A 17,885-nucleotide genomic window follows, 5' to 3' on the forward strand; every position below is an offset into this window, starting at 1 on the left:
CCCTAGCAATGAGGCAGCTTAAGGTTTTAAGAAGTGCTTAGCATTTTAAGAAGTGCTCCTGGACAGTAAAGAATTACAGATACACAGTAGGACAGATTCAGACATAAAAGACCTCTAAATAGGTCACAGTATTGGATAAATGTACATAGGCTTGGGAAAGAGAAGAAAAAGAATATAGACAGTTATAAAAAGAAGTAAATAATTTTTTTAAAAAAGGTAAAGTATATGAAGAGACAGAATATAGACAGTCATAGATTAAAAGGAGTAAAAAAAATAAGCCATGTAAAGATGGAAAATTTATAGAGAATCTGGATTATGTATATTATTGTGTTATTTTTGAATTTTTTGACTGTGAATGACCTAAATACAAAGAGACATTTCATTGTATTCATTGTATGGGCTGCTAAGCTAAACCAACATGTATATCATAAAGGTATCATGTCATCCAAATTTGGGTCTAAGGATATGCTGCTTTGGAAAAGAGGCTCTTCTCTTGCTTCCACAGAGGATGAGAACATATGGAATGCTTCCAGACTGGTAAGGTTTGTTCATGTAACAAGACCCCTCTGAAGGTTGCCATGAACACCCCCCAAAAATTACTATGCCCAACAATCACCAGGAAGCAATATGAAAAAACTATGCCCATATTCCCATATATTGTCTATGTTTGTTTACATTTAAAGGGAAGTATGATATAGATACGAATAATGTGCATCGATATGGATCTTGATTTATTGATACAAATTTAAGGTCAATTTTGTTATATGTATTTCTGATCTTGATTAAGGTACTGTATTTGTGTAGCTCATTAAAAAATGTAATACATAATTAAGAAATATCAATTAATAGATACTCATCTATAATAGTCAAGCTTATAGTCATGTTAGATTTTCTAGATGTATAGAGATATATTTCAATTAGATAGGTATTTTTCAAATCTTTCAGAGACCTTCAGAATATGGCATTTAAAATGTTTTAAGAATTTAGGACTTATCATGACAATGAGACACATTTGCTCCTGGCAGCACCAATCTACTGCAAGAGGAAGATGGGCATCGAAAGGGCTCCTTATGGAGTTTGCTAGCCATTTGGGCAAGCAACTGCTCTTGCCTAGACTGCTTAACTGAACATGCAGGACCTGCAGAGAAATGACTGCTGAACTTGCCTAAGGGTGAGATGGTCTTTCACGGTTGCTGCTTCATGAAAGAGTCTGCCAGACATTCTGCAGGACACAGAAGAAAGTGACTGCTAATATAGGCGGAACTGTCTTTGAAATTTCCTGCTTCGTGGAAAAGTCTGCTGGATACTATGGGGCTGTAGACTGAAGATGGATGCCCCAATGGTACAGAAGAACTTTGGGTGGCTGTCAAGGCAGCGAGATATCTCTGTCAATTCTAGAGTTTTGGGAGTTGCTTACAATCCATCTCCTGTTTACTTAGGTAATATTATATCCTTCTGGAGTCTTTGATAGAGTTGAAGAATTTATAGTTATTATTATAGTTTTCCTTAGTTATGATAAAAGATAAAGTAAATATAAATATTATAACTAACTCTTATTTGATATGTTTTGTTATATGTAATTTTACTATGTTAAAGTTAAAGCCTTCCTTTTTGTTTAAACAGAAAAGGGGAAATGGTGTGGGAGGTCCTTCTGTCTATGTGTTGCTTTTATAAGTTAATGAATAAAGAACTGGCCTATAGAATGGAGGAGGAAGACGGGGTCAGAGAGATGCCATGGAGTCACCAGAGACAGACACTGGAAATTTTACCCAGTAAGCCATTGCCTTGTGGCAATACACAGATTAATGGAAATGGGTTAAATTAATATAAGAGTTAGCCAATAAAAAGCTAGAGAGAATGGGCCAAGCAGTGATTTAAATAATACAATTTCTGTGTGATTATTTCAGGTCTAAGCTAGCCAAGCGGCTAGGAACCAACAAGCTCCCTCCTCCAACACACACATGCCCTCCCCCTTTGGCTATCATACTCATGGAACACTGCACCCCAAGGAAATGGAATTTCTCTAGGAGCCTCATACTGGAAGAAACATACCACCATGGGTTAATCCAGAAGGAGCTCATCCAGAAACAGATTCCACATAGTTCTGACTTGTCAGACCACCTTATGGTAAGGCAAGAGACAACGATAGGTGAGCCCACAACTTTAAAGAAATGACTTAGCTATCTGTGCACATCTCTTGCCTTCAGTTTAAATTTAACCCTCTTGTTAGGAGCATGAGATGGGCTTGGGAGGAGGTGTCACTTGAACTCTTTGTTCGTTCAATGTGGCCATATTAGAGTAGCAGCAAAGGACCAAAGAAAAGCTGCTCCTGGTAAAGAGAAGAATCTGTGGCCTGCATATGTAAAAGGGGATTGCTCTTTTGTTTCCCAGCTGCCCGGACCCAAATAATCACACAGAAACTGTATTAATTACCATACTGTTTGGCTGATCTCTCAGGCATATTTCTGGCTAGCTCTTACATCTTAAATTAAGCCATTTCAGTAATATTGAGTTGGAAGTTTCACCCCAGTCCCTAGCCTGGGAATTGCTCTGGTCTGGACTCCAATTCCCAGCCTGCCAAGCGCTTAGACTCCAACTCCCAGCCTGCCAAGCACTGACCCCTCCCCTGGAAGGGTCAAGACCACTCCCACAGGGTATTTAGGCTTATCCAAAGAAAGGAACACGTGGTCTCTGGGGTTTGTGTGGGCTTCTCTCCCAGCCATGCTGTCCCAGTCCACCCAGGGTCGTGGCATTTATTAAACGTGGGCATTTTTGATTTGGTCTAATTGGTTTAATTGGAGTTATTTTGTGTCAGTGGAGAGGTTCTTCTTTAACAATTTCTATCACTCTGTGTATTGCCATGAGGTTGTGGCCTACCAGTAAGGTTCCAGAATGTCCTTCAGTAGCTACATGGCATCTCCTTGACTCTGCCTACTTTCTCTCTATATCTCTGTTCAGATTTCCCGCCTAGCTTTGCTCTGCTAAGCCACTGGCTGAAACAGCTTTATTCATTAACCAATGGTAATAAAACATATTCACAGCATACAGAGGGGAATCCCACATCATGTGTAGAGACCTGTCTCTGTGTGCGTATATGCAAACAAATGTATCTGAGTCTTAAGCAATTTTATTATTATGTATACAATGTATATGATTCACATGCATATGCCGCATGTATGCAGAGTTCAGAGGGCAACATTAAGTGTCCTTAAACACTCTCTACCTTAATTCTACCTAAATTTCTTCTTTAAAAAAATTTTTTTGGTTTTATTTTTTTTTAAATAATGAACAGGCTCATTTTTTTAATAATATTTATTTATTTATTATGTATACAATATTCTGTCTGTGTGTATGCCTGCAGGCCAGAAGAGGGCACCAGACCCCTTTACAGATGGTTGTGAGCCACCATGTGGTTGCTGGGAATTGAACTCAGGACCTTTGGAAGAGCAGGCAATGCTCTTAACCTCTGAGCCATCTCTCCAGCCCTTTGGTTTTATTTTTTAAGATTTATTTACTTATTATGTATACAGTGTTGTGGCATGTATGCCTACATACCAGAACAGGGCACCGAATCCCAATATAAATGGTTGTGAGCCACCATATGGTTGCTGGGAATTGAACTCAGGACCTCTGGAAGAGCAGCCAGTGTTCTTAACCTCTGAGTCATCTTCCCAAACCTCTCTACCTAAATTTCAAAGACAGGGTCTCTCACTAAACCTAAAGCTGGCTGGCCAGTGAGTTTCAGAGATCAGCACAATCTCTGCACACGCCAATTACTCCCCACCCCTGAATATGGTTACAGAGGCATACCTGCTACCACACAAGCTTTATGTGGGTAACTATGGATCTAAACTGTACAGCAAAAATTTTAGCAATTGAGCCATCCTCCTAACCCAAACTTTTCAATGTTAACTATGTCTTTAATTGAACTATTGAGAATGGCTGGCCAAACTTCACCTGTTGGGGCTGCTAGGACTTAGGTTCTGACCCTAAATCTAGTAACAAATCCACTTAGGAACTAAATATTACCATCCTGTTACCTTCTGCATATGGAAGAAAGAAAAGAAAAGAACGTGTGTCTTAATTTCTTTTTTACTTAGGACTGTTTGAAAATTTTCTGGCTGTCATCTGCAGAGATCAAGATTATTCTTTCCTGCCTTTTAATTCTTTAACCTGATCAAGACCCCTAGATAGTAGATAGTGACATAATCACAAAGCTGAACTCGAATACTTCTTAGGTCCCATGCACCTTAGGATACTCCCTATCTGGATGTATTCTAAGGCCAGAAACAACCACAAAAAAACAGTGAGCCTACTTAGTGAGTTCGCTGCTAATGGCAATATTTACGTTCTGGAACTATTGTGTCGCTAACTTCACCAAGTAATCACCAATATTGGAACATCCATCATTGTTGTGATAGGACCTGACCACTAAAGAATTCCATCTGTACAGTATTCCTGTCAAAATTCTGACCTCCACTAAATCATGAGGAGACAATCAGATACATTCTACAGAACATTAACCTAAAGCATTCTGAGTAAAACAACCACGTTAAACCATTCAGAAATGTAATTTTTTTTTTTTTGGTTTTTCGAGACAGGGTTTCTCTGTAGCTTTGGAGCCTGTCCTGGAACTAGCTCTTATAGACCAGGTTGGCCTCAAACTCACAAAGAACTGCCTGCCTCTGCCTCCCAAGTGCTGGGATCAAAGGCGTGCGCCACCACTGCCTGGCATTAATGGCATTTTTAAGAGATGGGGTATTGTACTATGTTAATTTAAAAAAGACTAAAATGACCAAAAAAATGTAATATATGATTTCTGATTGGTTCTTGGGTTTCAAAATGAAAGTTAAAAATTATAATTATTGGGGCAGGAGAGTTGGCTCAGCAGTTAAGAGCACTGGCTGCTCTTCCAGAGATCCTGAGTTCAATTCCCAGCAACTACATGGTGGTTCACAAGCATCCATAATGAGATCTGGTGCCCTCTTCTAGCCTGCAGGGATACATGAAGGCATAACACCGTATACATAATAAATAAATAAAAATCTTTTAAAAATTTTTGGGGGACAACTGGTTAATCAAAGGATGTAAAAAGAATATTCTAGTCACAGAGAACACCTTCACTCCTAGGAAACACAAGCTTGGGAACATCACAGTATCTACACTTCAGTTTCCAAGAGTCTATCACAAATCAGACATGTATGTTGTGGAATAAAGCTCTTGTACCCTGCAAAGATTGGTCACTCGTATTAGTTTAATAAAATGCTGACTGGCTAATAGCCAGAAGGAAGTAAAAGCTGGGTGACCAGGCTAAGAGAATTCTGGGAAGAGGAAAGGCAGACAGATCCAGTTGTCAGCCAGACACAGAAGATGGAAGATAAGAATGCCTTACTGAGTAAGGTACCAAGCCACGTGGCTAAACACAGACAAAAATTATGAGTTAATTTAAGTTGTAAGAGTTAGCTAATAATAAGGCTGAATTAAGAGGCCAAACAGATTATAATTAATATAAGCCTCTGTGATTTTCTTTGGGACTGAATGGCTGTGGGACCAGGCGGGACAAAAACTTCCATCTACACATACAACATGCACAAAATATACCTACATGCAAAGTGAGACAGAAAGAGACTAATGCAGCAAAAGTTCAGCAACTGCTGAACTGAAGCAATACTGTGGTATGTATGATGTGAATGTACATAGACATGCTATGGCATGTGTATGGAGATCAGAGGACAACATCTGGAGTAGGTTCTCTCTTTCCACTGTGGGTCAGATGTCAGGCCTATATAGCAAGCTCTCTCAGCTGAAATGGCAGTCTTTCAAAAGTTAACTCCACAACTTCCTGCAAGCGTGAAGCTTCTAAAAACGCAAAGGGGGAAATGCTAAGGTGCCCAAGCCCTATCACAGTCACTCTGTAGGAGCCTAAGACACTAGGTTCCTCTTTCACAACATAAGAATCATTCATGATAATTTTGAGAAAATTAAATGCTCAAAAAGTTTCAGTCTGAATCCCATCAATTCTCCAATGTCACCTATACACACTATTTTTAATGGAATCAACTTCCACAGAGGCAAATGGGCTATAAAAGATAAAAAGAAGAAAAAAGATGTGAGAAACAACTCCATGAAGCTTTTTCAGAATTTAACAACTATGATTTTGTCTTCTCTACTTAAATAAACAATGTAAACTTCCCATCCATAATTAAGATCTGAGGATTCCCATGGACCAGATATAGGGTCCAAGGACTGGCTGAGTTGCCATTCAGGCACTGGTTGAATGTCAATCAAAAACAAATACAACCATCCCACCTGTAATCTTCTGATATTTAGAACTGTGGTCCCTGTGAAAGCACTTGATAAATGAAAGCTCTGTAGTATCCAGAAAGAACAACTCTGCCCCCACCATTAGATAGAGAGTCATCTGATACAGCCAGCCTAGCAGGAAAGGAGACCCAAGCCTCAGAGCTATACAAGGTTTCTGGTGGCCGCTGCTCATCAAGTTCTGCTTCCATCCCTCATATCTAATGACCTCCTGAAAGATCTCCAGAGCTACAACAAATATATAAATTCTGGGAAATTAATAAGGTTATTCTAAATAAATAAACTGCCCAGGAAAAACACACAAGTATTCAAAAAAAAAAAAGCTGTGTGAGCTGAAGATGACAATTATCTCTATCCTCTTAGCTTGCATTTTAAACTGAAAGTTAAATACTGGTCTACCACAGTTTACTCTGGTTAGGTTTCTGAGTCAGGAAAGGTAAAGATGAAATGGAATAGGATGAGCTCTGCTTAGAAGGAATGATGTCTGTACACTATTTTAGCATTACAAATGTTCTGTAGGCCCTGGAGTATATAACCGTAGCTACTTTGAGCAAGGCAATAGTCATATTAAAGATAATTTTGAGAAAGAAAAAGCAGGAATAAGGACAGCATATGACATGTATTTCAAACACTGACTTACCATCTGTTCCTGAACATCCCTCTTTGCTTGAGAAAAGCTCTGTTGTAACTCTTCAAGTAAGCCCTCGGAGGCTTGAGCTCTTATGACAAGTGCAGATATCTGAACAGAAGATGCACACATGAAAACAAACAGTTACAAATTCACTATATGAAGCTGCCCTGAGTCCCATTACTCCACAGAAAATCCAGGGGAACCACTCATTTTTCACTCAACTAATGTGTGCCCTTGCTATATGGCAAGACTTCTGGGTACCCCAAGGCATTAGGGAAGCTTAAGTCACATGCCGACTCACACCAACAAACAATAGCAATTGGTTCTGGGAATGATGAGAACCCACAGGACCTAGGTAAGAATGTATTTTTAAGAAGTTAAAAAAAAAAAACAAACAAACATACAAAAAAAAAAAAACAACCCTAGAAGCCTGGGGCTTAAGCAAAGGGGAAGCAATGGGGGAAAAAAGAGTCGACTCCTGCAAGCTGTCCTGTGATCAGCACACAAGGCCATGGCCATACATATATACATGTATGGCACGTGTGTGTGCACACGTAAATAAATGTAATCTTTAAAATGAAGGAAGGTGAGAAAGAAAAGAGCAGCACACCTTGAAAGGATGAAGGAATCTTTTTTGAGTTGGTTATGATCTTCTAAGGTAGGTACTAAAGAGTGATTAATAACACTTAACTCTGAACTGTTCTGAATTAATGTTAATATTCCTGGGGAAGGGCATTATTAAAACTGATCATTCACACACAAAAACTAATAGAAATAATTTTGTCTAGACATTAAAAACAAACAACAACGAAAAAAAGCAAAAAAAGAATTTTGTTTCTAATAATGACATATAGAGTGATGTGAACAAAACTACTGACAATTACGCTGTATAAAAATATAAAATGTATCTTTTCAAAAGATTTTAGTTGTATTTTTAATTATGTGTATGTGTATGTCTGAGTTTGGACTTGGGCATGTGAGTGCACTATCTTCAAAAGCCAGAAGAGCGCATCGGATCTCTAGAGCTGAGGTTAGAGGCCACTGTCGGTGGCCAGACATGGATGCTGAGAACTGAATTTAGGACTTCTACATGAGCAGTCTGTGCTCTTAACTTCCGGAGCCATTTCTCCGACCCAAAACTGCATCTCTTTGAAGACACTGGACAACTGATACAGAGTATGGGGCATGGTGTCTGAAACAACGCTCTAAAAGTACCAATTCTACAGTAGCTGTGACACAGCAGAGCGGGGCATCTGAGAGCCAACGAGGACGGCAAAAGAAAGAAATCGGGATGCACCAAGAGAACACCTGGTAAACTAGATCCACAAGGACCATATTCTTAGGAAAATGAACACTTTAAAATAATCTAACCTTCAAAACTTTATGCAATCTCAGTTTCTGTAACTGCATAAAATGATGCAGGACCGTGAGTATCACTAGTTACCTGCCTCTCATAAGTAAATGCCCTTGAACTTTCAGCTTTGTCTCAACCACCCAAGTACTGGTATTAGAAGGCTATACCACCACACCTGTAGTAAGAGAAATGAGCCAAGGGCCTCCCTCGTGCATGCTAGGCAAGCACTCTACCCACTGAGCTACATCCCCAGCCCCAGTCCATTCATTATTCATTTTTTAGATTTATTTATTTATTTATTATGTATACAGTGTTCTATCTACAAGACAGAAGAAGACACCAGATCTCATTTCAGCTGGTTGTGAGCCAGCATGTGGTTGCTGGGAATTGAACTCAGAATCTCTAGAAGATAACCCAGTGCTCTTAACTGCTGAGGCATCTCTCTAGCCCCTCATTACTCATTTTTATAGAATATACAGCATCTAACACAAATACACAAGGGAATGGCTTTGTAAGAAACCAGACAATAGATACAGGTCTTCAGTGGTACAGATACATGAGCTATTAGCTACTGAAACGCCTTATTCAAAGGCTTAAATGACAAGATGTGGAATTATCAGAGAACTAGGGATAATAAATAATAGCCAATATTAAATAATAAATGGAAAAGATCAATTACCTAAGCAATGGGTAGCTTTACAGAGAAGTAAACATTTAAAGAAAAATAACTGAACTAAAAGATGGACTTGAAGAAACAAAAGACAAAATATGGAAAATACATTTATGAAAGTCTCAAGAATAAAGAAAAAGTATTTTTAAAAAAAATAAAATTAAAAAAGGCATAGAGAAGTACAGAAGTCTAACTACACATAAATATTTGAACAACTAATGGCCGGGGAAGACAGCTAGAAGAGCTGAAGGGTAAGCCAATGAGACCGCCTCCCAGTCTCTCTCACCATGTCTCCCTGTGCCAAGAGAAGTCTGTCCATGTATCCACCAACAGACATGTAAGAATCTTCACAGAAAATTCCCCATTGTCAACAACTAGACACACCTAGGCATCTCTCAAATGCTGTTCTGATAAATAGTGGTGTAGTTAGATACAATTTTTGCCAGGCGTGGCGAAGCATGCCTTTAATCTCAGCACTGTGGAGTTGATTTCTGTGAGTTCAAGGCCACCCTGGTCTATAGAATGAGTTCCAGTACAGCCAGGGCCATGTAGAGAGACCCTGTCTCAATAATGCAAAAATTATAATAATTGTAATAGAGGAGGAGAGCAGGTAGTGGTGGAACCAGGACTGAACTCAAGCTCAGTGGCAAACACCTTTACTCACTGAGCAATCTTGCCAGCCCTTGTTTTAGTTTTTGAGACAAGGTCTCAAACAGCCAGACTAGCCTCCAATTCCATAACTAAGGATGGCCTTGAACTTCTAACCTTCTTGCCCCTACCTCCCAAGTGATGAGATAAGAGGTACGTACCATCACCCCCTAGTTTATAAAGTGCTATGGACCAAAGTCAATGTTTAATAAATACTAGACAAGCACTGTACCAACTGAGCTACTGTCCCAGCCAGCAAGTCCTGGCTTCTTGTCAGTGAGGTTCTTGTGCACCGAGGAAAACAAAGGAAACACAAAAAAGAAATGTTGGAGCCCTCAAATCCCTTAGAAATGCATTAAACACATTAACTGATTATTTCAAAAGAAAAACCCTGAATAATAGATAACAAGATGCTGTAGAAATGGCTCCGCAGTTAAGAAACATGCTGCTCTTGCAGAGGACCTGAGTTTGATTCCCAGTACCCACACTGTGCTCACAGTTATCCATGTAACTCCAATTCCAGGGGATCTGACCCCTTCTTCTGACCTTCCAGGGGATCACGCATGCATGTGGTAGACATGCATACATGCAGGCAAAACACTCATACACATTTAAAATATAAGTAAATCCTTTTTTAAAAAACAGACAGATCAGTAAACACTTTTTATCAAGAGAAAATAAAACCACCAAATCTTCAAAGCAAAAGAAATAAAATAACTATACTTTTTGAATTTTTAAATTTTATAACAAGCTAGTTATCTCTCATGCATCACTCACCTGGTGGCTTGAGTCCTCAGTGCTCTGTTTGATAAAGTCCTCTAGCTCCTGTTTCTCTTTCATTGTCTTCTCTAGCTGGTCATTGGCTTGCCTTAGCATGACTTGCAGCTTTTTCACCTATATATTTTAAAAAGTCAACAAGAAGGAAGCAGTTGAGATTTTTAAAATACTTATTTATTATGTAGAGTGTTCTGCCTGCATGTATACCTGCACACCAGAAGAGGGCACCAGATCTCATTACAGATGGCTGTGAGCCATCATGTGGTTGCTGGGAATTGAACTCAGGACCTCTGGAAAAGCAGCCAGTGCTCTTAACCTCTGAGCCATCTCTCCATCCCTGCTGTTTTTTCTTTCTTTCTTTCTTTCTTTCTTTCTTTCTTTCTTTCTTTCTTTCTTTCTTTCTTTCTTTTTTTTTTTTTACAGAGGCACTAGGAGTTAATTCCAGGGCCTCATGCACTCTAGGTAATGGCTCTACTGCTGTGCTACACCCACAGCCACAACTTTTTCTAAATTAAAAATAAATAACTCCAAAATCTTTTTGAGAAGTGTCATACACTTGTCAATTCAGAAAGAAACGAATGACCTCAAGAGCTACACTATGCTCTACAGTTAGCAACAGCTTTTTCCCATACATAATCTCATTTGAAAACCTCTTTTCTGCTAGGCCCTCTAGGATCTAGAAATGGCCTCTCTGTCTACTTTATCCCCTGCCTCTGATCTTCAAGTCTCATGAACCCTATAAATTTTATAAAAGTGAAGTTACAACAATTTTCCTACTTGAAAACAATAATGCCTCCAAAGTTGCTAGGCTTAAACTCAATCCCCTCTCCTCACTGGTCTCCCCTGGCCTTCTTTGCAGCTCCTTCTCCCACTAGCTTATAAACTCCCATACCAGTGACGTGTCCTGGAACATGTTCTCTCTCATGACTCTGTATACTTCTCCCCCTTGAATATACTTTCTCCTCCCCTAGTTTCTTCTCCTAATTTGAAAGCAGGCTCTAAAGCAAACAGCACAAAGGCTGCCTTTCCCAAGCCTACAGCTAAGCTGCACATCATCCTCTAGTCTAGATATTCATCTTTAGGAATGAACTAGATTGAACTTGTATTTTAGTTTGTAATGCTGAAAGTTCCTTAGGGCCAAACCCTTTATCTTTTAGTTCTATCTGAATTACTAGGATCCAGCAAAACACCAGACACGCAAGAAACATCAACAGAAGTCTACAGAAATAACTAAGGAATCGGAGACAGCCCTTTTCCACATCAGGCTAGCAGAGGCCAATATAGTATCTTAGTTTTATAAGTAGCTTGAAAATTCACAAGTAAACTATCAGTTAAAAAAAAAAAGACTACAGATGAACTGAATACCAGTGACATTTGAAAAATGAGATTATCATTCTAACCTCCTTCAAGGTCTCATGGCAAGGGCAATAAATGATCTTCATAACAACCACAGAAAAATATTATCTTTTCCTGACATGCTTTCACAAGGCCTACTCTTGTTAAATTCTATATTGTTTCCTAAGTGTTATCAATGTCGTACTATTCTATTCTGTATTTGGAAAAGAACTTTACCCTCAAAGTCAGAAGTCCTGTGGAAGCTTAACATCTATGCCCTATGAATTATCATTAATGAAGTCAACAAATTACAACAAATAGGGAGTAAGCAAAGAGTCCAAATTCTGGTCACCATGACATCTAGAGACCACAATAAATCTTACCTTCCTAATCTCTGTACCTTACACTGTGAGGGTGAGATCAGGCCAGCATCAAGTTTAGGTGTTTGTGCTCTGGGCAACAGGGTGCAGAGGAAAGAGCTAAGGTGCTGTTTGCATCTTAGAGCTAACAAAGTTAGTTGAGTTGGCTGATACGGTGTTGGCATGCTAATGAAGCCGGGATATCCAGAGTCCTATTGGGCTTTCACTTTGTGCTAGATTATTCCATAACCAAATAGATACACTTCATAAACCAGATAGGAAAAGGGGGGAAAAAAGACAACTCTGTGCCTCTAATGAAACTCACCTGGTCTCTTGTTTCAGCTTCCTGAATCTGAATTCCTTGTAACTGTTTTTCATAATTGGAACACATATCACAACGTCTACCAAGCTTATTTCCAGCATTATGTACCTGAAGGGCACCAAAATTACCACTTATCAGGAAGAACAAAAACATTCTATGTCTCATACTCAAGGAACAAATGCACACTCTTACCAATGTTCCTCAGTGAACAGCACAGAGCAAACACTTCAGAGATTTAGAGGAAGAAATTATAATACAGAGTCATATCCAAGTCATAACCTCCAGTACAAGTATGGTAGGAAAACAAGGGAAACAACATAGCACCAAGGGCCACAAGACACCAGATTTGAAGAACACACAAAACAAGCAAAGGTGCTACCCATGCACCCAGTGCTGTCTAACCAATGGGAAGAAGGAAAGAAAGGCAGTGCCAATTCACCCCCCATCACCAGCCCAGTGACTCACTAGGTAAGGCACCAGCAGCAGGCTCTTTATAGGTCCTGTTCAAAGGACAACAGTTTACTGAGGTTTAGCAGGCTGCTCCACTTACTCACTGAGTAAGGGAAAGGACTAATGTCGGAAACTTAGATTCTAACCCAAGTTTTACTTGATCTTTCTGAGCCAGTTTCTTCATTTTAATTGGGGACACTTATAACATGATTGCCTCATTATAATCATAAAGGTCAAAGAGATGAGGTTTGTAAAAAGGCTTGGAAGTCTGCAAAGCATTTTCTTTCTCTTTTTTTGGGGGGGGGGGTTCAAGACAGGGTTTCTCTGTGGCTTTGGAGCCTGTCCTGGAACTAGCTCTGTAGACCAGGCTGGCCTCGAACTCAGAGATCCGCCTGCCTCTGCCTCCCGAGTGCTGGGAATAAAGGCGTGTGCCACCATCGCCCGGCTGCAGAGCACTTTCAAATACAACTTACATCTTTTTCCCTCCAAGACAGGGTTTCTCTGTGTAGCTATGGCTATCCTGGAACTTGCTCTGTAGACCAGGCTGGCCTTGAAATCAAAGAGATCCTCCAGCCTCCTGCCTCTCGAGTGCTGGCATTAAAGGTGTGTGCCACCACCTGCCCGGCACAATTTACATTCTTTTTTTAAAAAATATTTATTTATTATGTATACAATATTCTGTCTGTGTGTATGCCTGCAGGTCAGAAGAGGGCACCAGACCCCATTACAGATGGCTGTGAGCCACCATGTGGTTGCTGGGAATTGAACTCAGGACCTTTGGAAGAGCAGGCAATGCTCTTAACCTCTGAGCCATCTCTCCAGCCCCCACAATTTACATTCTTAACACCTCATATTCTAAGTTTGGAAATATTTTAAGGAAAATCACCCTTCATCAAGGCTGCCTTTTTTTCCCACCCAGGTTTCCCAACCGTCCTTAAACCCATTCTCTGTATCAGGTGCTCAACCACTTTTGCACTTTAGAACTAAAGGAAAAATGAGTAAGTGAATCATGGCATATGCTTAGCTTCAGTAAACCAAAAGCCCAAATTTAGGCTGTTCTAATGATGATGCTTGTTAACATCACTGGCTAGTCAGCTTTCTGTGACTGTCAATATAGAAGACACAAAGCAGCTTTGACAAAGGCTGGGTATATGCTAACTCATACTTGCTAGTAGCGCAAGCCTGCACTGACTCCATGAACTATCTACACAATATTGAATACCAAGGTTACCTAACCCCTCAGAGTGCCAGAGAGAGCAAGCTTTGGTGGCACACACCTATAATCCCAGCACTGGAGAGATGCAGGAGGAAGATCAAGAGTCACCTCTGAATTTCAAGGTCATCGTCACTGTATAATAAACTGGAGGCTAGCTGGGCGGTGGTGGAGCATGCCTTTAATCCCAGCACTTGGGAGGCAGAGGCAGGCGGATCTCCGTGAGTTCGAGACCAGCCTGGTCTACAAGAGCTAGTTCTAGGACAGGCTCCAAAACCACAGAGAAACCCTGTCTCGAAAAAACCAAAAAAATAAAAATAAAACTGGAGGCTAGTTTGGGCTACATGAAACTGTCTCAAAACAAAAAGAGAACAAAAGAAACAAAGTCAGAAAAACTCACCTCTTTCTGCAGGAGATTCCACTCGGTCTCGCTCACTAAGCGGTAACCACTGGGAGATACATATGCACTCTCCATACCTTGGGTGACGCTGGAGAGGAGGGATGCTGTCTCCTCCTGTTCAGGTGTCATTGCCTTAATTGCTCTTTCTTGATCTTTGGTTAACATAAATCCACTTGGCATCTGCAGTGACCCAAGGGACACAGTATCAAAGTTCTCAGACACAGAATCTGCTCCAACCAGTGGTCCAAAATCCGACTCATCCAAGTTTCCAGCAGACTTTGCTTTGTAGTTATAGCCTAATGCTTTTGATTGCAATGAGCTTGAAGTTCCCAAGCTGTCTGTAGACTGAGCTCTCCGGAGTCCATCTTTAAACATGTCATTGTCCGATTTACTGAATGGATCTCCAGATGGTAACAGCAAGTCTGCATCTAAGGAATGGACTGACCCATGGGTGCTGTCTAAATGCTCCTGAAATACAAAAACACGTATTGTCAACTTAGATAATTCTTTGAACCCCAAAAGAAAAAAAGCTATCACATACTATATATATTTTGCCACACATAACATAATAATCATTTTGTTGCCTTACATAATCACTGAACAACCATTTATCAAATAAATGTCTTCTGTATGTTGGGCACAAATAAGGCACAGGTTAGATGTGTGAACAAAATACAACTCCTAATTTTAAGATGTAGTTTCCAGTACTAAAACAGCCTAGTATTGGCATAAGAACAGACAGGAGGACCAACGGAACCGAACAGAAGACCCGGATATCAATCCACACATCTTCGAACACCTGATCTTTAATAAAGAAGCAAAAAATATCAAATGAAAAAAAGAAAGCATATTTAATAAGTGGTGCTGGCATAACTGAATATCAAATGTAGAAGAATGAAAATAGACCCATATCTATCACCATGCACAAAACTCAAGTCCAAATAGATCAAAGACCTTAACATAAAGTCAGCCACACTGAACCTTATAGAAGAGAAAGTGGGAAGTACACTTGAACGCATTGGCACAGGGAACCACTTCCTAAATAGAACCCAAGCAGCACAGACACAGATAAACAATTAATAAATGGGACCTCCTGAAACTGAAAGGCTGTAAAGCAAAGGACATGGTCAACAAGACAAAACGACAGCCTACAGAATGGGAAAAGATCTTCACTAACCCCACATCAGACAGAGGTCTGATCTCCAAAATATACAAAGAACTCAAGAAACTGGACACTAAAAGAACACATAATCCAATAAAAAAAAATGGAGTACAGACCTAAACAGAGAACTCTCAACAGAAGAATCTAAAATGGCTGAATGACACTTAAGGAAATGTTCAACATCCTTAGTCATCAGAGAAATGCAAATCAAAACAACTCTGAGATTCCATCTTACACCTGTAAGAATGGCCAAGATCAAAAACACTGAAGACAACTTATGCTGGAGAGGTTGTAGGGAAAAGGGAACACTTCTGCATTGCTGGTGGGAATGCAAGCTGGTACAACCCCTTTGGATGTCAGTGAGGCGATTTCTCAGAAAATTTGGAAACAACCTTCCTCAAGACCCAGTAATACCACTTTTGGGTATATATCCAAAGGATGCTCAATCATGCCACAAGGACATGTGCTCAACTATGCTCAAAGCAGCTTTGTTTGTCATAGCCAGAACCTGGAAACAACCTAAATGCCCCTTGACCAAGATGGATAAGGAAAATGTGGTACATTTACACAATGGAGTACTACACAGCAGAAAAAAATAACGACAGCTTGAATTTTGCAGGAAAATGGATGGAGCTAGAAAACATTATTTTGAGTGAGGTAACCAGACACAGAACGAAGAGTAAAGCAAGAAGGGCCATTCAACTGGAAAAAAGGGTCTTTAATTTTGATTCCAAAGGCACTAGGTCAAGAAGTACCTCCTTCATTAAAAAGGAAGCATCAGCATGAGCTATGAAGGATGAGCAAGAGAATTTTAATAGTCAGACACCAGAAGGCAAGCACTCCAGATGAAGGAACCAACATATGAGATGGGCAGTTTGGCACAAGAGAATGACTAATATGGCTATTAGGAGACTCTTTCTGGCCCAGAGAAATAGATAGACCAGTAGGTAAAGGCACTTAGTCCAAAGACCTAAGTTTGACAGCCCGGTTCCACGAGATGAGAAGAAGAAACAGTCCTGACCTCAACATGCAAGCTGAGTGTTCCCCACCCCACCCACTACATATACTAAAATAAATATGTTTGTAGCTTGCTTGCTTGTTTTAAAGAAAACCCTTCTTGGGGCTAAAAAGGTAGCCCAGTGATTAAAAACACTTGCTGCTCTTGCAGAGGACCTGAGTTTGGTTCCCAGAGTCCATGTCAGACAGATCATAACCACTTTAAACATTAGCTCCAGAGGCTGTGATGACCTCTTCTAGACTCTGTAGGTACCCGAACACATGTATAAACCCACATACAAACACATGTGTGCATAGACACCCAATTTTAAAAATTAAAATTAGAAAGAAAATTCTTCTTGCGAATGGTTTCAATAGTCTATGTAAAGAATTTCTACTCAGTGATGTAGGTTATGATAGCCAGTGGTGGTTTTGCATACAAGAGTGGTCTGGCTGGGTGGTGGAGGCGCATTCCTTTAATCCCAGCACTCGGAAGGCAGAGATAGGCGGATCTCTGTGAGTTTGAGGCCAGCCTGGTCTACAAGAGTTAGGCTAGTTCCGGATAGGCTCCAAAACTATGAAGAAACCCTAATAATATCTCAAAAAAACAAAATAATAATAATAATCTTTAATAAACCTCCAATTCTGCTTCAAAACAAAACAAAAACCTTTTCATTTAAGGACCTATTCTAATGTATGACATCTTGGAAATGAGATTCTGGTCATTTTAAGTGGTGAATGAAACTTGAGTGTGTTTTCAAATAGTGCTATAATGTTGCAAGAGCAACTAAAAACAAAGTTGCCATATTACCAAATTATCACCTATATACATTTCACGTAGACAAAGTGTCCTGGTTAGTTTTCTTCCGGCTGACACAGGCCAGAGCCACTTGGGAAGATGGACCCTCAATTCAAACAAAGAAAAAATACTCCCACCAGAGCACCCGCCTGTGGCAAGCTTGTGGGACATTTTATGGATTAACTGATTTGTGCAATAGCCCAATCCACTGTGGGCTGTGTCAACCCTGGGCAGGTGGTCCTGGGGTGCAAGCCAGCAGCTGCACTTTTCTATGGTCTCTGCATGAGTTTCTGACTCCTAGTTCCTGCCCTGAGTTCCTGATGGAGAGTGACCTGAGAATTGTAAACTAAAACACTTTCCTCTCCAAACTGCTTTTGGTTGTGGTGTTTAATTACAACAATCAATACCCTCACTAATATACACGGTAACTGACTAGTACAGAAATAAA

The 17,885-nt window shown here is 40.0% G+C and overlaps 1 protein-coding gene across 2 annotated transcripts in view; it reads right to left on the reverse strand.

Moving 5' to 3' along the window:
- The window catches only part of Rabep1 (rabaptin, RAB GTPase binding effector protein 1), an 89,674-nt gene that overhangs the window by 13,737 nt on the left and 58,052 nt on the right, over positions 1-17,885 (reverse strand). For both annotated transcript variants that reach the window (XM_075991836.1, XM_075991838.1), the window contains 4 exons: positions 14,481-14,948; positions 12,421-12,525; positions 10,402-10,518; positions 6,962-7,060 (listed from right to left, as the gene is read on the reverse strand). In XM_075991836.1, coding sequence (XP_075847951.1) covers positions 6,962-7,060; positions 10,402-10,518; positions 12,421-12,525; positions 14,481-14,948 — 789 coding nt within the window. The remainder of the gene's footprint in view (positions 1-6,961; positions 7,061-10,401; positions 10,519-12,420; positions 12,526-14,480; positions 14,949-17,885) is intronic.

Source organism: Microtus pennsylvanicus, chromosome 11 (genome assembly GCF_037038515.1).
Source record: "Microtus pennsylvanicus isolate mMicPen1 chromosome 11, mMicPen1.hap1, whole genome shotgun sequence".
NCBI classification, from domain to species: Eukaryota; Metazoa; Chordata; class Mammalia; order Rodentia; family Cricetidae; genus Microtus; species Microtus pennsylvanicus.